This window comes from Hippopotamus amphibius, chromosome 12 (assembly GCF_030028045.1).
Source record: "Hippopotamus amphibius kiboko isolate mHipAmp2 chromosome 12, mHipAmp2.hap2, whole genome shotgun sequence".
Taxonomy (NCBI): domain Eukaryota; kingdom Metazoa; phylum Chordata; class Mammalia; order Artiodactyla; family Hippopotamidae; genus Hippopotamus; species Hippopotamus amphibius.
Genome location: NC_080197.1, coordinates 60842904 through 60869406, shown reverse-complemented (window position 1 = coordinate 60869406; position 26503 = coordinate 60842904). Strand labels below are relative to the sequence as shown.

General features: G+C 35.1%; 1 protein-coding gene and 1 pseudogene across 24 annotated transcripts in view; one reads left to right on the top strand and one right to left on the bottom strand.

The window, feature by feature from the left end:
• Positions 1-26503, bottom strand: part of SOX5 (SRY-box transcription factor 5) — a 952888-nt gene that overhangs the window by 57454 nt on the left and 868931 nt on the right. For all 24 annotated transcript variants that reach the window (XM_057701095.1, XM_057701087.1, XM_057701097.1 and 21 more), the window contains one exon: positions 8562-8708. In XM_057701095.1, coding sequence (XP_057557078.1) covers positions 8562-8708 — 147 coding nt within the window. The remainder of the gene's footprint in view (positions 1-8561; positions 8709-26503) is intronic.
• LOC130834207 (U4 spliceosomal RNA) lies at positions 23858-23986 on the top strand (annotated as a pseudogene).

Sequence of the window (26503 nt, the reverse complement as noted above, 5' to 3'; positions counted from 1 at the left end):
CAGAGAGGGCTTCCCTTATAGCTTTGTCTCAAGGAGATTCTCTCGCTTGTCCCTCGGCACTCTTTTACCACGTTTTTATTTTCTTCATAGCAGTTACAATATATGAAATGATCTGTTTAATTGCTCACAGTTTATCACTTCCCATTAGACTGCAAAATCTTAAGACGACAGACTGTCCTGCTCATAGCTGTAGCAGCTATAGTTTTGTCTTAAACTGAACTTGACACATGACAGGCATGAATTAACATTTGCTGAATCAATGAATGGTAGATGTAAGTGTAGGGTGCTAGAGAACACTGAAAAGGGATGGTCTTTTGAAGAATGAAAAAAGAACAGAACAAACCAACTCCAAGTGATACTGCTTGGACTCCTAATCAAACCACACCTGAAGTCAGGATAATTTTTTAAAAATGTGGCTGAATACATTTCCTTTTTGCTTAATCCAGTTTGGGTTGAGTTTTCTATTACTTTGTTGACAAATACAATTGTCATTCAGTGAAACCATAATTTCAAATCCTGGAATGCTGATTATGGTTCTATTTAAGTAAGAATATTGTGACATTGAGTTACTCTGAATAAAATCATGCCACCTCATGGAGAGGTAGACTCCCTCTATCATTGTAGCAGACTAGGCAGAGGTAAAGTAACCTCATGACTGAGTTATTGTGTGTTGGACTGAATACTTCCTGAATTTCCTTATTAAGCTTCTATAACTCTATAAACAAAATATCTGATACATTTTGTTAAATAAATAAAACTTTTGAATACTTTGGGTTTTGAACTTGTCTGCCTCCAGCTTATAAGGTTACGTCTTTTTATTTTTTTTGACTCTGACATCTGTTTAATTACTATATTGTTTTCTTCCCGTTCTTTATTTTATAATATTTAAAGGTATTAGTGGAATGTTCTGTTCTCTCTAGAAAAAAATCCATTGATAAAATTTAACAAATAAATATGCATATACTCTATTTTCCATCAATCTAAATAAGACATTAACATTTGTTGTCATCTAGAAAACAAATCTATACTTTGGGGCATCTCTGTTAAGAAACTACTAAAATTCCTCCTATTTTTTTTCCAACAGGAAAGAATGAGTAAGCAGAAGGTATCCAAATGAATCAAATCTGAGGTTTAGAGTGGTCCTCCACGGTTTCACTTCTTAATTCTCTATTCAAACATTTGTAGTACAGGTCAGGGCTAAAGGGGTGAAAAGGGGTCCATAATCAATAGTTCAAATGAGGAACTGATCAATAATTTAGGATAGAAAAGAAAGGATTTTAACTGATTTGAAGAATGTCTTAGGAAGCCTAAATTATAAATGATTCCCTAAAAGGAAAGATAACTACAGCAGTGCACTTTCGATTTCTCAGTCTGACGTGATGATGATTTACATTCAGCCATGATGTTTACTGACGTTGTACTAGATAGCCCTCTGATGCAGGGACATCCTTTCACAGTGTTCTGTTTTTCTGCCCTGCACTATCTAGATTTTAACTGCCTAGTTTTAACATTAAAACGCTTTCAACATTTAGCTTTTTGGACAGCGAGTCTGCATTGGGTCAGACCTATCTTAGAGGGCAACTTGCACTTAAAAAATGTGATTCTGTGGCTCTTCCTGTGTCTGCACATGCTCAGCATCCTCTTGCCTTCCCCATGGTCTGCATTATTAAAAAGCTCTGACACGGCTCATCAGAGCTGGCTGCTGTGTTCCAGACAAGTTCCTGTCAAAACAAAATCAGTACACTGGGCAACACAGGCCAGGCCAGCTGAATTCAAAGGACATTACCTAAATCCCTCTGTATATTTTGCTTAAAAAAAAAAAAAAAAAAAAAAAAGCCAACATAATATCTAGTCTATCTCATCATTTTATAATTTTTATTGTTTTTATGTTACGAATGTGACCAACACCTCCCCCCCTCCCCCCAGCCCCTACCCCACGTGGGCCTTTCTGAGTCATAAGAATGCATCACCAAATGACCTACTTGGACATTTAATACCACTGTGCTCAGAAAAGCCTCTGTTTAGGTACCTAGCTGCTTGAGATTCCTGTCAACTGAATACAGATGAAAAGGGAAGGAGGAGGCTCATCACAGGGGTTCTGCTGATAACACTTCATTTAACATATTTCAGTTTAGCAACAAGGGGCCACGAAAAGAAAACTATTTTATTTAAAATGACAGGGCGACTATGTTATGCTCACTGTAAATATGTCCCACCCAGGAAGTGATGATGATGATGGGTCACGTTTACAGTTTAACTCTATGGGGTGATTCCTCTCAAGTGAATTCACCTCTTGAGTATGACACATCCATATCACATCTTAAAGGCTCACAAAATTGTTATTTCAGAGATACTGAAATACAGGGGAAGGAGGGGTGTTCAGTAGCTATTCAACAAGGCACAAAGCAGCTGTGCGGAGCAAGGTGTTAGGGAGATTCTAGCATTTAAGTGCTATGCCAGACAGTGTTTCAAGCGTAAGAATTGAAAATGGTCCATTTAAATGTGGTTATCATTAGCTGAGGCTAACATTCCATTCTGTTCTGAAGTTTTAGGAGAAACGAAATCTACAAAAGTCCCAGGTCTAACAGTTTCAGGAGTGATGAGTGGCTTTATTTGATCTTACATATACAGATAAATGGAAGCACCTCTCTGATGAGTGCTATTTAAGCACGGTGGATTACTTAGAAATACTATATTCAGAGACCAGCTCTGACCGGGTGTAGTCAGTAATGATTATTTGAGATCTTGACCTGAAAAGCTCTAAGAATAAGTCAAATAGTAGTATTCTAGGAATTTTTACGTATTGGAAATCACATCTCTAGCAGCTGCTACTACTACTGAAACTTTTTCATGCCAGATAAAATGTGAAAATATTAACTGAAGTTGTGATTATATTGAGCAGTGCCTTTTGAATTTTTCACGATGGAAATACTACTGTGGAGGTCTTAGTACTTCCTGGTCCATTTCAAACTTATGAAATCCCTTTGATGTCTTTCCCTTTATCTTAAAAGGATGTTTTTGTCAAATATTAAAAATAGTGTTTTTATACTTAGTGTGGTGGTGGTTTGACTTGGTTGTGGTCATACTGTATGTGCACTTTTGTAGTCAGCCTTTCTCTCAACTGGCATTACAGAACTGTCTCAAAGTTAGCAAAAAAAACTTCATTTCCCAAATCTCCTTTGAATTAATTTTCAATTAAGATGAATCATGATTATCCTCTGATTTCTCATACTCCCAACATACACTGCTAACAAGATTAATCTTGTGTGTATGTGTATCACAGTTTGCGACTCATAGTATTAAAATATAAAATTCTACCCTGTAGATCAGTGTGTACTGATAAAATGCTTACTTGATAGCATGAATCTATGTGATTGGTACTATTACACCAAAAAACACGTGCCACAAGAGGAGCTGTGGCACTCCTGATGTTACTAACACAAGCACCTGGCTACCAGATGAGAAAAGATCTTCATTTCTGTGTCTGCAGAAGAGGATCAGATAAAACAATATTGTTCCACTTCTTGCTTTTGAGTTTGAAGCAATATGTGTAAGGATACTGCCCCTGAAAGTATCTGATTGTGTCTGGTCAGCTGGCTAGGGCTTTTTCTGGCTTGCTGGAAAAATATTTCTTCTCCTTGTCATAACTCCCAGGTGCTACTGCTGAGCAAATGGGAACATCACTGCCAGAAGTATTTGAAAATAACAAAAAAAAAAATTGATTTGGACAATCTATGTGCTCCTGTCATTGACAGAGACACAAATGTGACCAGGGGTATGACTAGGGTCGGAGCAAGGTTAAAAGAAAAGCACCTAGGAATTCTCTCTTGTCATCAGCTTTTCAAAATAACTACTATTGGTTAGCTGCAGGCAATATATAAGTTTCCGTCAAATACCAAGAGACGTTTCATAGTATTTACAAGTTGCACTTAAAATTTTCCCAAGAGGTGGATACTTTTGCAATAGCAAAACACTTAAAACGTGAAGTTCAGGTGGTTAGCACATCTGTGACATATGAGGCTTTCTTGACAACATGGAAATTATAAGCTTATTCATTACCAACAATTGCATGAATTGTGTGTGAAACCAAGTAAAAATACTCTTCCTCCTAAGATAACTATTATAAGGCTGATACTGATTTGGTTATTTTTAAAAGTGACAATTTATTCTTACCAAACAAATATTATCAAGAGATCAATTACTATCACAAAAGAAAAGCTATCTAGGTTTTTTAAAAGATTGCAGCAATGCAGAACACCAGTAAAATAAAGATATATATGGTGCAAAAATGAAACTCACTGAATAAATAAATTGTGTCCATTCTGTGGCAGAATGCTGAACTATAAACAAATCAATTTAAACATTTGTTAAGGAATATAAGCAGATTCAGATCAGCAATACTGTCTATGAGATTCAAGGACCAATACTGCTAAACAATACTTTAAATACTTTTCCACAATATGAGAAATGGAATTATTTCTAAAATTTCCTTTAAACTGGATCTCTCACACACATAAGTTCAAGATTTCATACTTTCAAAGTTTTTTTTTTTAACCAATATCTAACTATATAAACTCAGCTGTGAGGATACACGTAAGCTATGAGAGTATCTCTGAAGAATTAAATATAAAAACCTAGTCCTGGAGTAGGATCCAGAGGGGAAAAAATTAAATAAGTGCTAAAGAGACAAGTGTACATGTATTAAGAAAGATTTTATGTAACACCTGAGAAATTTTAAAAACTGCTGATTGCTTTAATTTTTCAGTCTTTGGCAAAATAGATTATGAAAAAATATTCCTGTCTTTGTGCATAATAAAATCAAGGCATAAAAAATAAGGAAAAGTTGCAACAGCAATAGGTCAGGCATTAATGAAAACAGTTCCAAACAGTAAGTTTAAACACATATAACTCAACCAGCAACACTATCCAAGTTCTCCAATGCAGATTTTGAAGAGAGCAGATTTCTTTTCGTGTTTTCACGTTTATGGAACACACTTCCTGTTTGCAGTTTTTAGAGGGTCACTGTGAGTCCTCTAAAGGTTTCTTTATCATTTAATATTATAAATAATTATGTTCTTAGGCGACAGTTCAAAGCTCAGTACAGCACTCGTACAACACCGCAGGAAGGTCAGGTGACCTTTCTCCAATTCCCCTTTCTCTGGTGCTGAGGACAGACAAAGTGATATGTCTGTCATACGCCATTACCATTAGAACAGAATCTTGTTCTTTTATTACAACTGAACTCCGCCAGATTTCTCAGCAGGAATGCTAAGTGAAATCAATGTCTTGGATTTCCAGGCTGAGCTTGGAGGTCACAGCCACTCTATCATTTCTCAGCATTATCCTTTCTCGCGCGCGCACACACTCCCCAAGCCTCCAACTGGCATACAGCAGATTGAAAACAGCATGCATCAGAGGACTCATGCTGTACAATTTTACAGTCTTTTGGAGCCCCTTCCTTTTGATTCCCCCCTTCCATTTTTTGCAAATTGCAAATAAGTTTTGTTTGTGTCCTTTCTCTGGAGTTGTGAGTCAAAGGCAAAGGCACACCTAGGAAGGAGGGCAGGCAAGGAAAACCAGAGACTGTGGTTGATTTTTGACAGCTGCCAATAAGATCATTTTCCTTACATCATCACCTGGATGTGGCTTACGATTCTACTGTTCCAAACACTAAAGGTACTTTCAACATAAATCATCAGTTTGGTTTAATGCCAGGTAGGTAGGCAGGTAACACAAAGCTATTTAGTAAAATAATTCTATTTTATAGTAAAACAGATGTGAAAATCCACCAATAAAACACACAGAAAATGCCCCTAGGTCACTAAGAATTGATTGTTTCAAAATATAAATATAATAATAAATGATAACTATTATATATAAGTAAAATGGCTTTGTGAAGGCAAAATGTTTATTATGCTATGTATAAATGTCAATTCCAGCCTCTAAGAAACTAAATTCGTGTACTGAAATGGGTCCTCTTTATTTATTGTTGCTTGTGTTTTTTTAGCCATGTTCTTCATTAAAATGACAACAGTAATATTTACTGGTCTGGCTGTTTTTAACCCACTAAACTTTACTGCTGAGCTAAAACACAAGCACATTTAAGACACCTTTTCTGACAATAAGAACGGTGGTAGACAGTATACTAGAGGACGCTGAGCAAAGAAAGGACATATTTTTATTAAATCGTGGCTGATACTTAAAAAAGAGGCACTTTATTCTGGGTAAACTTTTTATGTATTTCACAATAAATGCAGGTGGGAAGAAATACAACATTCATGGTTTTCTTAAACTTTATATGATAGAAAATTAACAAAGGCTAATTTTCCAACAGTGATATTTAGTGATAAACTATAAACATATCTTTAAAATTATGTATAATCTTAGCTACAGAAATGCAATCCACTTTTCCACTAGTATTAAATAAATGGAGGTATTGAAAGCCATAGAATATGGCAGAATTCTAACATTACTGAAATAATCAATCTTTTGTGTCCAGTCTGTGGAGTCGTATGAATGTCTGGAATCATATAGCTCATAAAGCAGTGTCCTAATCTTGGCAAACTTTCAGTCACTTTTACATTTGCCATGGTTACCTAAGAAAGTATCATTGTAGCAACTGCTCAATAAACATTTGAATGGATGAATGAATGAAAGAACAAATAAATAGACGCATAAACAGAAGAGGCTGACTGACATCCAAAGCATCATGATTATTAGAGTAAGTGATTTGGGGAGAAGATATTAATGATAAAAAGTTATTTTAGGGGCCAAGAAAAACCTATTAGTCCTTTACAAGTGAACTATACACTCTAAAATCAGAAGATGAAATGTCCTAACGTAAAAGCATCATTATAAACATGATGCCAAATCACATCAATAAATCATGGGGAAAAACCCAAAATAACACCTCACAGAATTATTTGTGTGGGACAGTGACTATGCTGCTACAGCTATTTATTTTCCTCTGCGTTAGCCGGTACATGTAATACACTGAAGCTGCTGGTCCGTGGAGACACCTAAATATCACTGCTTTCAAATTAAACTATATTTAATAAATGTTATAATTATTAAGAAGTATTAAAAACATATGTTCTGCTGTGATCATAAAGAAAAGCAGACCAGGCCTTAGGTATACATCAAGCCCAGAACATGCAAGGTCCATTGCACAGCTGAAAGAGCTCTTAAAAGTGGCTTAGGCATATTTCCTAATGTCACAGTAGTAAGTACAATGTTTTGCACTATATATTTGCACATGTTTCTGGTGAGTCATGGTTAAGTTATTTTTCCAAATCTATTTATTTATCTCTTACTATATAAAAATGGACTTGGGGGTTTTGGGAAGATGGAGGCTGGAGAGCACTTTTCCAACCCATCTCCTCTCTTTCCCCATTTCTACTCTGGATTAATACACCAACTGTGAAAAGCACCTGCCAGGGCACTAGAGAAGGATTAAAACCATTATTGCATTTTTTTCCCTCTTCCAATGCTTTCTCATTCTTTTCCTCCGTGTATGTTTTTCAACTGATGTGACTACTCTTACCCTATTACTCTTTAGACATTTCAACATGAATTCACGAAATGCAGAGCAGAAGCAATTTTCTAGGTAATTCAGCAAAAGACAAAACAGTATTATTTTGCGGGTAAATTAACTGTGTCAGTTTTCTACTTAATATTTTCTAATTGTTAGAAAATTGTTAGAAATATGTCTGATATTTTCTAATTGTTAGATTATTTCCCTGAGTAATGGCAGAGAAAGTTACTTTATGATTACTCTTTTTACATTTTCCATAGAAAGTTTAACATATTCATATACTGTCATCTAGGTAAGATCTTAAAAAGCACAAAGAAATTCAAATTAATTTTTTTGCTTCTCTCTTCTTCTGAGCCAAGAAACAAAGTATTTGAAACCCCCCTGTTCCTTTTCCACATTCTCTTAGGAAATGTTTCCATAGCTCTAAAAACAAAACTATTTCTAAGTAGTCTTACTTTTAACAGTGGTATTATCTTCCTATCCGTACAGGATCATCTCATTGGCTGAATAATACATATAAAATTATATCTGTACTATACCACATAATAAGTTATTGATATTTAAATAAAACATTTTTCTGTATGCCCTAATCATACTCATATTTTAAGGTCTATTTCAGTTGCCCTTTTGGGAAACTCTCCCCAGGATCTCTCACTGAAGGTAATAATCTCTTTGTCCTAATAACTTCCAATGCACTTTATCTGTAACTCTAAGACTTTGTATCATAGAGCATGGGTATCTATTTTAGAAGACTATAAAATTCTTGGTGACAGCACACCTATCTAACAAATATTTGTGTCACTCACATTTCCTACTGTAGCTATCAGTGCATGTTTGTTGAATAAATGAGTGACTAAATGTATGTATGTAAATTTATAGCAATACCTTATTGATTCTACTAGACTATTACTTCCTTGAAGATCTAGAGTTTAGCCCAGATGCTGGCACATAATAAATATTCAATAAATATCACTGAATGAAAAGTAAACTCTAAATGTCAAAACATGTAGCTTCTTCAAAAGGGTACCTTGCTTTTGGGCGGTGGACTGTTTGTGCTCTTGTCTGTGTGAATGCTGGTAGGAGATACAGCAGCACCAAGGTTGCCTTGGGGTATGCCTGGGAGCTTTCCTCCTGGAGATACCTGCATTGCAGCTAGCTGGGCAGCATATAACTGCTACAGAAGAAAAAGAGAGAGAGAGAGGAAAAAAAAACACACTATCAGTAACAAAATAAATGCACCTCTCAGAAAGTACCTGTAATAAGACATGGTATTTTTCCTATGGGTATTTTTGTTTAGTGCCCTGGAATATTTAAAGAAAGATACTGTCACCTCAACTTTCATGACTTACTTCTCAGGGGAAAAATGACAGATACCACACATAAGGAATTTCAGTTTCAGTTTATCCAGGGACTCAAAGCAAATAAAAGTCATCTGTATTTATTCTTTACCCCAACATCAATAAAGGAAAAGTATATCATATTCCTTGGTTAATATCTTCTTTTCACTATTTTAAAATTTTTTTGTGTCACAAAAGAATGCAGCTTCATACACAAAGCAATTTTCTCACTATCCACATTGGTTCAAGCCCTGCATGCTTCCTTTCTTTGACTTGTTGAAATGGACACTCGTAACAATTTTTGCTGATTATTAGTTGTATAGAAATACAAAAAAGCCACTGGGAGGGAATGGAGGGAGACAATTTGAAGAACATTATCTGGTCAGTCTACCTCCATTGAAAAAAAATAATTGAATACTTGCCAGAATACCACTTTACTTCATGATATATAGACACAGACAAACTTGAGATAATCTTGAGAGTTAGGGTTTTAAGGAATACTATCTAAAACACACACACTTTGACTAGGTCATCACATAATAATTCTTGTTAAATAACCAATAAAAATTCTTTGACAAATCAATTTAATAATAGAAAATTTTACTTGATGATGACAGGCATATCATGTAGTATCTTAAAGCAAGGAGCAATGTTTAGATTAATATTCTTTTATTTCCAATTAGCAGTTTCTGAAAATCTGATTGAAGAAGCAATTATTTATACATACATATATAAATACTAATAAATAAGTATATATGTGTGTGTGTATATATATGTGTGTGTGTGTATGTGTATATATATATATATATATATATATATATATATATATATATATATAAAGACAACCCAGTTTCTTATTTCTCATTTGTATTAAGATTTTATGGATAGCTTACTATGCAAGCTAGAACTTCTGTAATAAAAACAAAAAACAAAAACTGATGTTAAAGAAAAAAGCTCTCAAGGAAAAGTACTGTGAAATAGTTCTCTGGATTATCTTGGTTTTTCTCTGAAAGAGAAATTTCAAAGGCTGGAACTGCTAAGGATAAGCCAGAGACTCTGATAAGTGGGGTCTCTCTACAAATGAAATAATGAAAAGTGAAGAATGGCATATATATACATGAAAATACATTTACATTTTTCACAGTTTCTAGATACTTTGTTCTAAATGAAAACAGGACATTAAAACCATTAAAGAAAATCATGGCTTATTTTTTTTATGTCAACTAATACAAGATACATTCCAGACAAAAGAAACATCAGAGAAGTATATTTATACTATCAATAATGATTGTCCCTCCCCCACAATTTTTTAGCATGTATTGGAATTATGTTTTTTCTTATCGCAGTCAATCAGAAAGAATAAGACTTAATTCATAAGTCTTTAATAGATTATATAAAAAGTAAAAGGGTATGATGTTGAATATGCTGACTGGGAGCTTAGCATTCTCAAAGTATCAGAAATTAATCATTTCACACACTTGTGTTAAGAACCTGTGTGTTAAATTCTGCAATTCACAAAGTAATTTCTTCCGTCATCATCCTGAACTGTTTATGAAGCCATTGAGAAAATTATCAATATCCCAGCATATCACTTTGCAAATTAACATTTTTCCCAGTGTACTGAATTTTAAAATACATGTATTTTAAAATACTGGCTGGATAACTGTATTACATATTGTAAATTTCACACTGCAATGTATATTATATCCTTGTCTTTAAAAATGATTCCAGTGGCTATTATTCCTAGAAGATAACATATTACTGGTTTAATGCACACAAAATATAAGGTTGTTTCATCACTACTAAAGATGACTTGGGATATTTTAACATCTGTTGCCAAAGAGAAAAACGTGAACAAAATAGTTACGCAAAATTTAAATTTTATTATTAAAAATTATTTCAATATATTGAAAAAATATTGACTGTATTATTTACATAATTAAATGGACAAATCAGTTATAAAAGGTGATTAAATGTTTAAACATCAATCACTATAGACAGACTCACAAGTTCCAAAGACGTATTGGAACTACTATTAAAAATACAAGTATAAATATGCTCCAAAACACTTTAATGAATTTAAAGGTAGGAGATGGTACATGCTTGGAATTTAAAAAATCATACATGTTCTTCTTTCATTCAAATAAATGCATTATTTGAACCTTGTAAATGTGAAATTAAGGTTCATCTGAGTCAAACTGTCCTAAAAAACTCCTTTGAGTAGAAAAGAAAATAAATTTGTAAAATCCATGAGTCCATTTAAATACATATTTTTACCAGAACAGTATACTAATAACTGGTATTTTTACAAAATACAGAGATTTAAAGTGATTAATGCTGAAAAAGTCAAAAGTTCACTACTCATTCAGTATGGCTAACATTCAGGAGCACCTCATTTCCCCCAGTCTCCCAAATCCCCTTCCTCATATTTGGCTTTCTCCATGCAAGGGGTCGATATATAGACTTACTTTTCCACAACTGTGATCGATTTTCCACTGTTCCCAGATCATTACATGTTCCACAACATACACCTGATTTTCCTAGTTTGCCAAGGTTTGGAAACAGGAAATATCTATTTTCAGTACATTTTAAGTTGTATCAAATATACGTGTTCCTTAAATTTACGTTATATTACAGAAGCATAAAAAGGCCTCAAGTCTTCAAGACTCTAACATACGTTTGGTTCTGCACAAATAAAATAAACCAGAAATTTTAATACTGCTGGGACCTAATTTGGCCATTCACAAGTTAAAACAAACTTTTCAGTAGATTTAAAGAAGCTGACAGTGGTTTTCATACCTGGCTACAGATCAACGGTAGGCAACTTAAAAACTAAATGCTGCCGAGACTTATTTTAATTCAACCTTTCAAAAATTTAACTCCATTTGTCTGCCCATTTAGATTTTTGCATTGACTGATATCAAAACGAGAAATTCAAGAGATGATTAGTATTTTATTTCATTTATTAAATGTTCTTAAAGCAGAATCAAGAATAATGATAGGTATCTGTACTGAGGGAGGTCTATAATTGCAGAATCACTGGCTGACCTTGGGGAACAGGAAGGGGCATGGACTCTATGGGGACTAGAAAGCCACCTGAAGTGGCAAGCATCCTGTGAATAACAGAACTCATTTACATATTATCTACATGTATAATTATATTTACATGTAATTATATATAAATAAAAATGTTTAAACAAAAACTTGGCTAACAGTTTTCTTTAAAGGATAGCAGATAAATCCTGGAGTTAAATATAAGGTGTGTTATGATAAATGTACTGTTATGAAAAACAGCTAAGTTGTTCTTAACATCAGAAAGAGGTTGAGAGATCCTAAACATAAAAAGCTGAAGCTTAAAGAGAACACTCAGGTTATGAGGTTAACCAGATTAACAGAAGAACATTTTTTTTACCTTCAAGCATAACTTGACCCTTATCTTGAAACGAATATGTTAGGGATTTGGTTTGATCTCTAAAACTCCCCAACCCCACAGAGCATTAGGTTTTCTATTCTTTATATTACTTAAGATATTGCATTCTTATTCCCTTTCCCTTCCCCCATCCCTACACCTACTTCAATGATTTTTTTCTTTTTCTTTTTTAATGGAGACAATCATATATAATTAGGTTGGAATCTATTTGTTGGTTACTTAGGGTCTTGGTGCTCATATGCTCATAAGCACGTTTACATATATCTATCTATACATACGTCACTCTCACTTTTGTCTCAAATTGTTCCATAAAACTACATCTTTGTCTCTTCAGCATTTTAAGAGACCACGGTTTCTACTTTCAGAGGGACAGTTAAAAGGAAGGCAAACCACAACTCTAATCCCAGCTCTGAGCTAGTGACCCTGGGCAACCAATCCGAACCACAATTCCTTAATCTGCAAATTCAGGGATAAATAAAACTGACCTTACATGGTTGCTGTGAGAAATACATCACATAATGTGTATAAAACACTCAGAAAAACACATGGCAAAGCTTGATCAGTAAGTAAAAGTTATAATTCTTAATGGATTAATTATACCACTAGGTAATATATACATGCTAACCTCCTACTACATACTCTGGGCTGCAGTAGGTACAGTGGAGGATACAGAAAATGCATAAACATAGTGTCTTCCCTAAGTCAACACTGGTAAACATAAAATATTGAGACTATAAAGTGTACTGTAACTGTATGCCACTGTTTAAGGCATGACAAAAAAGGAAATGAGTCAGTACGTTCTCATATGTTTTCATTATGGAGGTGCAGCTAAGCTGAGCATAAAAAAAAGGAGGTGGCACTGTAGGGAGGGAGCTCAATCTAAAGCCAGGAACAGGAGCAGGAATGAGCCGGCTGTTGCAAAGGGAACAGAGAGGTTGGTGTGGAACAGCAAGAAGGAGAGAGGAGGAGGTAGACAGGACAATGACCTGAGTGCAAACCTTGGGAAGAACAAAACAGTATTGGGTTTACAGGCTAAATTCACCTTATAGAAAATCTTGAAATATAAGCAAAATAGTTTAAATTTAATATGTAGGCAAGAGAAAGCCACTGAATGTCTGAGAGCAATGTAATGTTTTGAACTAAAATAAAGATAAGACGAGTAATATTGGTTATGAGGTTATCAAAATTTAGCAGCAGTAATCTGAATTTGAGTTTGAGTTGAAGAAACAGTTGTGAAAATTAAAAGGGGAAGAAATGATTCCATGATCCGAGTAAAGAGTGCTAATATTCTGTACAACCACTTAATACTGTTTTTGCTAAATTGTTTAAAATTATTTTATGAGTAGTCATTTTCTCCAAATGAAATTTCATATCAAACATTGATAGAAGAGCGAAAAAAGAGGTATAACTATAAATGAATTTTACATATTTTTACATATTTTAGTATCTAATTAAATGAGACCAATAAGGTTGTTTTAATCTATTCCAAGAATTTAAATAGGGTTAGGGCTGAAAGTTGAAGTCCTTTATCACACTTGGTGATCAAGAAAGCTCTCAGAAATAAGTAGTAGTCACTTCTAAACTCTCACCTAAGCAAACACATATAGACCAAAATCTTCAAAAAGAACCTTACAGAGCTAAAACCTCCCGTATTAATAGCATCTTGAAGTTCATATATATGTACAGAAATAGCAGGTGGTTTTTTTTAAGTGTAGTGACTGAAATCTGGTAATAAAAATTAATACGTATACAATGTTTTAACTGTTTTGATTAGAGATTTTAAAATGTGTATGTTGTGGCTTATTATGATTTTAAAAACTGACAAAACGTGTACTCCTAAAGCTTTAATCTAACCTGAGAGATTTATGTTAGACATGATGTGTATGAAAAGCATGTTTGTTTTTTTAAGCGAAGGCACAAGGAATAACAATTGTGAGGAAAAAATTCAGAAATCAATTTCGAGGCTCCATAAGTGTTATCTTTATGGCTTAATTTCAGCTTCTTAATGTAACTTAAATATGGAGTTTAAAGGGAAACTAATGTACTGAAGAAAATCTTTCAAAACATATCAGCGTGTTTCAATGTGAATAAATTTGCACATTATTTTTCATAATGTATCTTCAAGAAAATTATCAAGGCAACTTGAGTTTAAACATGGACTTCTTGCTCTAATACTGTCAGCTCTCCTTTTTGATGTTATTCAAGCATATTGCATGAAAAATATGATAGGCCTTAAATTTGTCGGATTCCAGGGCAAAAGTGCAAATAGAAACTCACATGCCAAATATATAAAAATTTACAATTTACAAATCAAGCTAATGAAGTGTTTAATAAATGACAGTTCATTCTCCCATCTGGACAAACGTACTCTCAAAATAGCTGGGTGCAAATGAATGCACCACAATGATACACCACTTCACGACCCAGTAGGACAGCTATTATTAAAAAACCAGAAAATAAATACTGGTGAGGATGTGGAGGAACTGGAACACTTGAGCTTTTCTGCTGGGAATGTAAAACAGTGTCGCTGCATTTGGAAAACACTATGGCAATTTCTCAAAAAAATGAAACAGAATCACCACATGATCCAACAATCCCTCTTCTGGGTATATATTCCCAATAATTGAAAGTGGGGCCTGGAACAGATATTTGTACACTCATGTTCATAGCAGCACTCGTCACAGTAGCTGAAAGATGCAAGAGATCCAAGCGTCCATCAGGGGAGGAATGGATAAGCAAAGTGTGTCATTTATATACAGCGGAATATTAGTCATCCTTTAAAAAGTAAGGAAATTCTGACCAATGCTCCAATGTGGATAAGCCTTCAAGACACTATGCTAAGTGAAATAATTCAATGATAAAAGAACAAATATTGTATGATTCCTCTCATATGAAGTATCTAGTCAATTTCACAGAGACATAAAGAACGGTGGTTCCCAGCAGCTCGGGGTGGGGTGGGAAGGTGGGAAGGGATGTGGTTGTTTCACAGGCACAGAATCTCAATTTGAGAAGATGAAAAAGTTCTGGCAATGGCTGGGAATGATGGCTGCACAACAATGTGAACGCACTGAACGCCAGTGAACCGTACACTTAAAAATGGTTAAGATGGCAAATTCTATGTGATGTGTATTTTCCCCTCCACACACAAAAATGATGTGGAGGGCAGATTTGAATTTAGATTCCTGCTCTCCTCAGTGTTCAAGACTAGGCCCACAGCCTGAGCTCTTGCTCTTCTTACTCCCAGCTCCATTCAAGAGAAGATGAATGGCTTTGTCCTAGATGGGATGGCTTTCTTGGCTGTGAATGTCTTCTAAAGCGCTACTAAGGTGGGGCCCAGCTACAGCCCTGCTAGATAGGAGTCTTCAAGGGAATTGCAAGAGAAAGTTGGAATGGAAAGATATTCCAGGTGAGTGAACATACCATGCAAAGTCATACATTTAACTTTTAAATCCACCAACAAAATATATTTATTATAAGTATTTAAGATTTTCCTATATACCATAGAGGGAACTTTTAAAAGAAACTTTCCTCTTCCCCTTTTAAAATAAAAAGACATGCTCCTTCTACTTCTCCTAGGTTAGATGTGAGGCTATTATCTTTTGCAATCAACACTACTGAGGCACTGCCGGAAGAGACTGAAGAAAAAGAGATCTAGCTTCTTACGCTTAGCATGTTTTTGCATTTCCTCCATGCTGTGGCATGTATAAGTAGCCTGCTCCGTTGTATTGCTGAATGGTACTCATTTGTACTGCTATACCATATTTGTTTATCCATTTATCCAACTGATGGACATTTTGTTTGTTTCCAATTTTAGGCTATTACAAATAGGCCTGCTATGAATGTTCCAGTATAAGTCTTTGTGTGTTTTCATTTCTCTTGCCTACCCAATTCCTAGGACTGGACTTGCTAGGTCATATGGTGAGTTAATGTTTTCTTTTTCAAGAAACTGCCAAACTATCTAACGTGGCTGAACCTTTCTGCATTCCCACTCGCAGTGTATTGTCATCAATACTTCCTATTGTCTGTCTGTGGATCATTAACTATTCTAGTAGAAGTGAACCTGTATCTCATTGTGGTTTTAATTTTCATTTCCCTAGTGACATTGACAATCTTTTCATGTGCTTATTAGCCATTTCTATGTCTTCTTTGGTAAAATATCTATTTAGATCTTTTGCTCTTTTAAAAAATTGGGTTCTTTTATTGTTGAGTTGTAAGAGTTCTTGACATTCGAATTCAATTTTAAAAAGTAAAACCTATCAGAGAGACCATCCAGTTTAATAAGCAATGTGTAGCTTTTATCAAAAGGTCCATAATGATAAACAGTGTAATGACAATATAAAGTACTACAAATAAACATATTTTCCTCTCATAATTTTATATACTTAGGCAATAATAATTTTTTAATTTCTTAACTTTCAAAAATCCTAGTAGAGAAGTGCAAAAAAGACTGTAAAGGACTACGCACTCTTCATGCCCATCAAGGAATTCTAGCATGCCAAAGTCAGCTCTGAAAGTTGATGACTTTTATTAAGCACTAAGGTGACTGCTGGGAAAAATGAAGACCAGAGAGTTAGGGTTGACAGCCAGCACTAAAGACTGAGACTCTTTGTCAAGTCTGTGTGAGGGTAAAAGGCTTGGGGAAGGGAGTAGATGGTTAGTGTTCTCTCCTAACCTCCTTGGTGGTTAACCCATGTAAGTGGGGTGGTGGCTGGGGGAGTGAAGCATTCCTCCTGCTGCTTCACCAGATCTACCAAAGACCCTGGGAGAGAGTGATAAGGATAAAGGTGCCTGGAGGAATCTGGGAGGGATTTTCACTTCACCTCCAGTCTAGCATTCCAACTGAAGACTTATTCTCAAGGGAGCGAAGGGAGTGATAGTCTGGGTATACAGGGCACTAGAATCACTTGGAGAAGCAGGTTCAAGTAAGTACACACGATGTGGGCAATCCAGGATCTTGTCTACTTGGACACAATTTCTAAGGAAACTTGAGGAAGAGCAAGAAATGCATCAAAATGAAAGAGTAAGGAAATTCAGAATTAGGACGGATTTGGGGAATGAAGGATAACTAATGGTATATCAATGGTGCATAATTTAAAATACAAATGATTTGGAGCTATAAGAATTTGTAAGAATTTCATTAGCAAGTTAAGCTAGGAAATGACTTGAGTGGATAAAGTCTCCGAAAGCCTGGATGGTGAGCTGACACACAGGCGTGAGTTCAAGACTGCAGAAACACAAGCTACAAGAGGAGCATCGTTATCCACTTCAGAAAAGGAACATTTTGCCTTCATAGAAAAGAAGTGCGCCACTTGGAAAACACACCTGAGGAATATGGGGCTGCCTGGTACAGGCTCCAAGGTAGAAACCACTGCTACTATGATCTACATCTCCTTAAATACATTACTCCTGGGCGATATGCCTTGGAAAAGTTATAATACAAAAGTAAAATATGTCTGGCTATAGTGTGGTTTTATATTCAAAAGCTATAGTGAATACATGTACAAAAGCTATGTTATCTACATAAAGCTGCTATCACCAAATATTAATAATACATAGACAACCTTTTATTAGTTTATTCCAAATTCAGTCACACCCAGTGTGATACTTGGATGGAATACGGAGATGTAGTGCTGAGAGGGTGTGAAGATGGCATCCTGCTAAAAGTTAAAGAATACATTTGAACTTGCTTAACTCTTAAGACCTTTTTCACAGGTATGATGCGCTCATGCTGTTTCTGTCACACTGCAGATACTGAAGCATATAAATAAGAAACACTTCAAATGAAACGGATTTTAAAAGGCTTTCTTCATTTTATTACACACCAATAAATCTTGAATAGCTAGAAAAACATTTTGACTTTTATAATTGAAGCAGTTCCTTAAAGAACCAGATATATTTGCGAGAGTCATGCAAGAAAACACCAACTGATAGTTTATCTCTTTCTCTCTCACTCCTTCCTCGTTTTTTCTACTCCACAAGCCATCTTCATGTACTGCACAGTAATCCATTACAATATGTTCCAACATCTGCCTCCCCATATGATGTATGACCTATTCGATTGACCCTTTTTATGCTGCTCCAGACTTGCTGTTCATTACTGTGGGAGGATGAACACTCTGCATCTATCCCTGAGGTCACCAACCAGTAAATACATCTCCATGTGGCAAGGTAAGGAGGACACTGGGTGGAAAGCTCTTCAAATCTTTTCTGTATCAGCGACTATACTCAAATCTTTAATTAGTTTAATTTATGGGACTAAAACACTGCTGAGATTCCTTCCAAAGTAACAATAAGAACAGAAACTCCTGTTTACTGGGGGGGGGGGGGAATCTTTTGTTACCAAGAATTCATCATTAAATATAGAAAAGCTGAGTATTATCAGGAAGATTTTTAAAGCAAACACATCTTCAGCTAAGTTCATAACTGTGAAATCCCTGTTTGTGTCATCCCCAAAGATGGGGCGGGGGGAGGTGTATAATCGTCATCCAAACGTTAAAGAGAGTGAGCACTTTAACGCAACATAAAAAAGAAAATGCGCGCTGGTTCATGTTAAATCAGACTATACACATCATTTTGTATATTACAGAAAACAGACTCGCTTCCAGAATGCATACTCGCTGGATGCTTGAAAACACTGGGCACATTTGGGAGAGGAAGTGCAAGATCTATGATTTTCTCAGTGACTATGATGTACCACCCACTTTGCTGGAAGTCTCTGTGCTATTTCAGGGATCACCATAACAATTCTGTGTGTTCAGTGGGGAAAGTGAAAGCTCGTAAATTGCCCAAGGTTAAATAACTAGTCGTGCCAGAAGTCTGAATATCCCTTAAAATTCTCTTTTCTATTATGTATCATATAAACTTACCATATGCGTAGCAATGTTACTAAGTGAAAGTGTTTTCCAAACTTCAACTTCACCTGGTGAATTTACCTCTCTCTACCCCAGCAGGATTCCACGACCTGCTGGCCACTGGTAACAAGGAATTTTCCTAAGCTCAGAGTCAAAGACAGTTTCCAAGACCAGGGGTTAAAGGCTTCAAGAGTAAAAACACTTCTTTACTCTCTACTCTCCCTGAAAAAAGCACCCAACCATTAAAGATTTTTTTTCCCTTAGTTCTTTTGTTTTATTGCTTGTACTAATAGATATCATGTATGATGGGTTAAATGTAAAAAGACATCTTCATATGGGTTTCCCCCTTATATTTTCCTTCATTTCTTTCATTGTAAACCTTTAAGATTAAGAAAGCATTGCATATTAATATTAGTGTTGGCTGTTTAAGTACCTACATTAAGATGAATTAATCTAGATTTCAAGAGAAATCTGAATAAAGAATGATAGCCACAGCAAAAATAGTCATAACAGCTAGAGTTTATAGGAAGCTTACTGTGGGCAAGGCCCAGGGCATATCTCTCTGAACCTCCTCAACAACCTTAGGAAATAAGTTATTATTTTGTGGAGGAGGACACTAAAGCACGGAGAAAGAAAAAGTCATTTGTCCAAAGTCACATAGGTAAGCTGAGGTTAGAATCCAAGTCTTTTAATAAAGCTTATAACTCTTAACCTCTATGCCTTATGAAACTCTTTTCTGGTCATTTTAACACAGTAGTAGGGTCTGGGGCTTTTGAGCAAAGAGATGAACAAGCCTGGGGAGGGCAATTCTAATAGTACTTCTGACACAGACTGGGCTCTTCTGATAATAACCACATTACTGCAGATGCAGGGTAGGAAGGAAGTGAGAGGCACCCGAGGACATTTCTCCTAGCATTCTCATCCTCCTCCTTCCATGTGGCCGCTGCCAGTAAATATTGTCTCAGTTTGGTTTTCTTCTCAATTCATAGTGCTGGGAGAATAGTTAAAAGAGAGCTATAATGTGGTCAGACAGACCAGGAAAGGCTTCCCTATAACTATGATTAGCTGGAGGTCAGAAGGATGAGATGATGGAACTGCATATATGGAGCGGGAAAAAGTACTGGCAGAAGAATCTTTTGGTAGGAGAGAACAAGACAGGTAGGAGGCCTTGGAAGAAGGTCAGTGAGGTTCCAGTGTGCTGGAAGAGGTGTTTGGAAAGGTGGATAGGAACCTAGAAGAGCTTAAGAAGAGGAATGATGTAACTAGATTTGCACTTCCACAAGGTTAGTCTCTATATAACATGAAGAACTGATTAGAAGGATTTGGCCCACCTATAACCCACTTACAATTAGAGTGACATTTACCTAACCACGTTTTTTTTTTACATGATTTAAAATTGATTCAAAATCAGTTATAAAATAAATCTGGATATAAAATTTTCAACATTCTGAGTCTCATCCTTATTTAAATATTTGCTCCATCCTGTATAATTTATACTAAAAATTTAACCATATTTTAAAAACTTTATATTTTGCTTCAATTCCTTGATTTTTCTAGGCCATTTAAAAAATATAAAAAAGATATATTTAAAATTAGCTATTTGCACTGCCTGAATCACATATTACTCTTAAATCAATTAAAATAAAACTACACCTTGCATTTAGAGTGTGTTTTGACTTTCATTAGCTACTCTAATCACAAAAGGCTTCCTTTTCAATTGCACAGGACATATTTCTCATATATCATCGAAGCAGTTCAGAGAAATAATCAATTTTAACTTCTGCTTTCCTACCTTAAATTGATTAATTCATTCAATATTTATTTATTGGGCACCTCTATGCACCAAACACTATTCTAGACACTTAGAACATATCAATGAACAGAGATCTCTGCCTTCATGAAAAGAATTTTAATGTTTTTCCCTAAGAAGAATTACAAGACTTTAATCTTCTGTTGTATATGTCCAGTAGTTGTCTAATATTTCTCCATATGACACTATATATTACTTATGATTATTCTAATTGGTAATTTATATATCCCTGATTCTTAACATTTTAAAATATTGTCTTTGAAAGAACTGAAGTCATTCTTAAAAGTAATGCTAGAGAGATATATGCTACAATGTTGATGAACCTTGAAAATATTGTGCTAAGTGAAATCAGCCAGACACAAAAGAACAAATATTGTATGATTCACTTACATGAGGTACAGAGAGTAGGCAAATTCATAGAGACAGAAAGTAGAACAGAAGGTACCAGGGACTGAGGCAAGGGGGGGAATGGGGAATGTGAAGTTATTTTTTAATGGTTACAGAGTTTCCATTTGGGATGATTAAAAGGTTCTGGAAATGAATACTGGTGATGGTTACACAACATGGTGAAGGAATTTAATGTTACTGAATTGCATACTTAAAAATGGTTAAAATGACAAATTTTATTGTTCTGCATATTTTACCACATTAAAAAAGCATATGATTAAGTGGGCAACAGAAAAAAATAGCTGTATTCCAGTACCACATTAAGCTTCATTTCTTTAAAACAATTTTTCTCCTAATTTGTTCACATGTGTTGGTTCTTCTTGTAAATTAACTGAAGAGAAAAGATTTAAATGGGGGAAGGGGTATTATTTTAAAGTAAAAGGAGGTTGGAAATATTACATTCTTCAAAAAATACTAAAAATCACCGTAGGCTTTGGGAAACAAATATAAATAAAAGCAAGAGGAAAAAGCACCTGATTCTAAATCAACCAAATCCAATAATGCGCCTTTCAAGTTAATGGCTGCTCTGAAACAGAAGCCACGAGATCATGTCGACCCTTCACTGACTTTGCAAAAAACACAGTATTTGCCAGTCCTACTGTAAAAGATAGTTCTCTTTTCACTCTCCCCACCTACTCCAAAGCTAGCTAGCTTCTCTTTTTCATATTCAGATGACTGTTTATGAGCTCAATCCTGTTTCAACTGTCACTCTTTACATCAAGGAAAGATAGATGGGACACACCAACCCCAACCTAAATGACCTTTGGATGTGACAAGAGTTTTAGGTCAGCCTTGCTAAATGGAGGCCTTGGTGTATCGAGACATGCCTTGGGGTGAAATTTACAGTGAATTTATTATCTCCCAATGCCCTTTGGACTGCTTCCCACCATCAAACACCATGGCAGCACTTGGAACAGGAAGAAATACATTAACTGGAATCTGATCGTTTTAAAAGGTTACAGCTGCCCAAATATAATTTAATTTCATACTTGCCCTTTGAGGGTTTGGTGTATATTTTCATTTTATGACTGCAAATGATAAAGCTCTTAAGATTCCAAGCAATAAAAAGAGGGAAAAAAAGTATTTTAAGGGTTAGAAGTCCATTCAGTTCATACTCAATGAGTGAAGTGACAAATTAGCTTTTTTAAAAAAATGTAACATTTCTCTTTTTTATCTGGACCATCTTTTACTCTTCTTCTGATCCTATACTTAGACGTTTGGTTGAAATCAGTATGTGAACACCAACCCCAAATCTCAGCCAGTTTGAAAATTAAAAGGATAATTTAAAAAATGAAGATAAAGTCAATCTGATTTAAAGTGAAAATACTTTAGTATAGGAAACACTTATTTTTCAGTAGTGCTTCCTCTCACACAATTGGGAAGATTTTCCCATTAAAGTATATAAACATCAAACTGACTTACCATTGATCCAGTACTTCTCTAGTATATCACACTTTCCACAAACTTTAATGGAAGATTCACAAAATCCTCTATAAATGCCACATCACAGCCTTATCAATTTAATTAGTAAATATTATTACTATTATTTTATTAACAGAGAGTAAGAGACATGGTGTTACTAATGTAGAAGAATTAATCAGAAAAAATCAGACATAAAATTCAGATAAAATCACCTATAATTTGTTATCTTAAGCCATCAAAACAAAACAAAACAAACTCCAACTCCTATTCTTCCCCCTTAACTCAGCCCTTTACCAGAGACGTAACAGCTTTTTAAATATCAATCCAATAGAGTTTGAGGCAACACAATATTCTGGATTCACTGTTAGTCAGGAGAAAAGCAACACAGGTTAAAGCAGCTTAAAACCCTGTATATGCATATGTGTGTGTGTGTGTGTATGTGTGTGTGTGTGCATATGCATTCATTCATCATTCTTCAATTTAGTCAACAAATATCTCTTGAAAGATATTGAGCTAGTTCCTATTAAGTTTGTACTTTAAAAAGGTTTTCTAGATTATTTTAAGTGGGTACTCCTAATATGTGAACAGCAAAGAAACACTCAGCATTTAAGTATTACAAAACTTAGATCACTATGAATGTTAATTAACATCTTTAATAGCAAATTTTAATTTCATGTTGACATGTCACTGTTTCAAAAGTGTTCTGCATAGCATTTAATCTGCATAACAATCCAATGGGGCAGGTATTAATATCCCCTATCCCCATTTACAGGTTATGAAAATGTGGCCTAGCAAAGTTAAGGAACCTGCCCAAGGTAGCAAATCTAGTGGTGACTGAGACAGAAGTGCTCTGAGTGGTAATGGGAAACAGTACTTATTCTTTCACTCATTCACTGATTTATACCTCTTTCAGTCAATAAATATTAACTAAAGTGAGAAAAATGAAAAATCAAACACTATCCAGGAATCAATGACCAGGAGTACTATTAAAAGGATCTTACTTCCCTTTCTTTAAAGAAGATACAGAGCTTTGCGCAGTGGCAGTATCGTAGCCAATGAGGTTTATCCGAGGCGCGATTATTGCTAATTAAAGAAGATACAGAAATGGCTAATAAAGCATATGGAAAGATGCTCAACATTATTGCCCATTAGGGAAGTGCAAACCAAAATCACAATGATACCAATCTTATGCCCATTAGATGGGTATTATCAAAACAAACAAACAAAAAACACAGAAAATAACAAATGTCGGCAAGGATGTGGAGAAACTGGAACACTTGTGCATTGCTGGTAGAAATGTAAAACGGTGAAGTCCTTAGAAAGCATTATGTCAGTTCCTCAAAAAATAAACATATAATTACCATATGATCCAGCAATCCTACTTCTGGGGATATACCCCAAATTCTTAAAAGCAGGGACTAGAACAGATATTTATATACCCATATTCATAGCAACATTATTCACAATAGCCAAAAGGTAAAAACAGCCCAAATATCTACTAACAGATGAACTGATGAATAAAAGGTGGTACACACAAACAACAGAATATTATTCGGCTTCATAAAGGAAGGAAATTCTGACACATGCTACAACATGGATGAACCCTGAAGACACCATGCTAAATGAATAATCGCACACAAAAGGCCAAATATTGTAGGATTCCACTTACATGAGGTATCCTGAGTAGATAATTCATAGAGACAAAAAGTAGAATAGTGGTTACACCAGACGTTGGGGTGAGGGAAAATCAGAGGTTATTGTTCAATGGGTGTGGACTTTCAGATTGAAGTGACAAAGTAGTTCTAGAGATGAGTAGTGGCGATGGTTGTACAACACGTGAATGTATTTCATGCCACGGAACTGCACCCTTAAACATAGATAAAATGGCAAATTTTATGCCATGTATATTTTACTACAATAAAAATAAATATATGTAAGATTAATAAAAATTAGCAAGTTTTGGGTCACAATCAAAATTTTAAAAACAAAGTTAAAAGCAGAAAATAAGTCATGACTCCAACAAAATAAGATGAGAAATTAATATAAAGAAAAAACCAAATGTTTATGAACAAAGAAATGTTGGATTCAAGGACAGCAGACAGAGCAGAAAGCCATATTAAAATGGAGGGAGTGAAAGAACAGCTATTGAACCTTAAGGCAGCTGGCTTCTCTGTCCTGTCAGCCAAGCTGAAACTTCCTGGGCAGGAGATGAAAGAATTCCTTTCCTGGGTGGTTAAAGAGAGCAAGGGAATTTTAGGGGGCGTAACAGAACTGTCTTGTGTCCTGATAGTGGTGGTGGTTAAAACTCATAAAACTGTATAGCCCAAATACAGTCAAATTTACTGCATGTTATTTTTATAAATTAAAAAATAAAAAATACAACCACACATATGAAAAAAGCATCTTATTTAACAACTTTGACTTATAATTCTTAAACATTTTGACCTTTCTTCCCAGGAAAAAATCAGGAATAGCGGGAATTTGCTAACACTGTAAATTATAAAAGATTTTTAAAACCACTATAGCATTCAGACTTAATCTCTTTTTTTTAAGCTTTACTCTTTTGTTAAAAAAAATTGGAGTATAATTGCTGTGTTCGTTTCTGCTGTACAACACAGTGAATCAGCTATACAGATACATACAGCCCATCTCTCTTGGACCTCCCTCCCATGCTCCCCCCCGCCATCCCACCCATCTAGGTCATCACAGAGCACCGCGCTATATCTCTAATATGTCCATGTGAGTATAGAGAGTGAATAATAAATGGTGTAAGTGTGCAGGAGAGCAGGTAGCCAGGGGTCACCACCCACCATCTGAGATAACAGGAGTATAAAGTACTGATAGTAGACTATTAAATAAACAAGGTGAAAAGCAATTCTTTCCATTTCAGCTGATGCTAAGAAACCAACTGTGCAGTATTTTCTTAGTATAAAAATAATGAGCTATGTTTCCACCTCTATGTTTTTCTTTTCCAAGAGAACTCACACTTCTTTCCTAATCTCTGCAGAGTGGGTGGAAATAGGACTGTTATTGGTGTGATGGTCTAAATGGAACCCTCCATCATTGATGTGTTCATGGCATTATCTGGCTTTATTAATAGAGAAGATGAATTATGGATGAAAATATCTCTAGGCTAGTATCTTCTAAGAGCATTTAGAATGTTATCAAATCTATTTGGACCAAAAAAAAAAAAAAAAAAAGCCCAGATATATTTTCCTCTGATAGCCTCCGTCCTTGCTATTTGGTATTCCTAATTAAAACTCGACTCATCTGCTTATGTCTGGATTACTATGACAATTATTTAACTAATAAGCAAAGAGTTCTAAAGGAGAAAATACCTCCATTTTTCACAAATTGTGGGAGAATAAAAAAGTAGCTAGGAGCCCCAGATCTTGATGAACAAGAGAGCGGAGGGAAAAACTGAAGAAAAGAGAAAAGGGGAAGACAGGTAGAGAAGGATTAACAGAGTAGGCAGGTAAAAATCTAGAGAAGAAAAGTTAAAAAAAAGAGGGGGAAAAAAAGGAAGACATAAAAGCAAAAAAAAGAGAGAGAGAGAGATTTTCAGTAGGAACAGAGGTAGATTTTTAGAAGTAGGTTCCTATTTAAAAATCTTTAGCATCCCCAAGGATTAAAAAAATTTATAGTGCTCAACCAGTTGGCTGTGTAATTCAA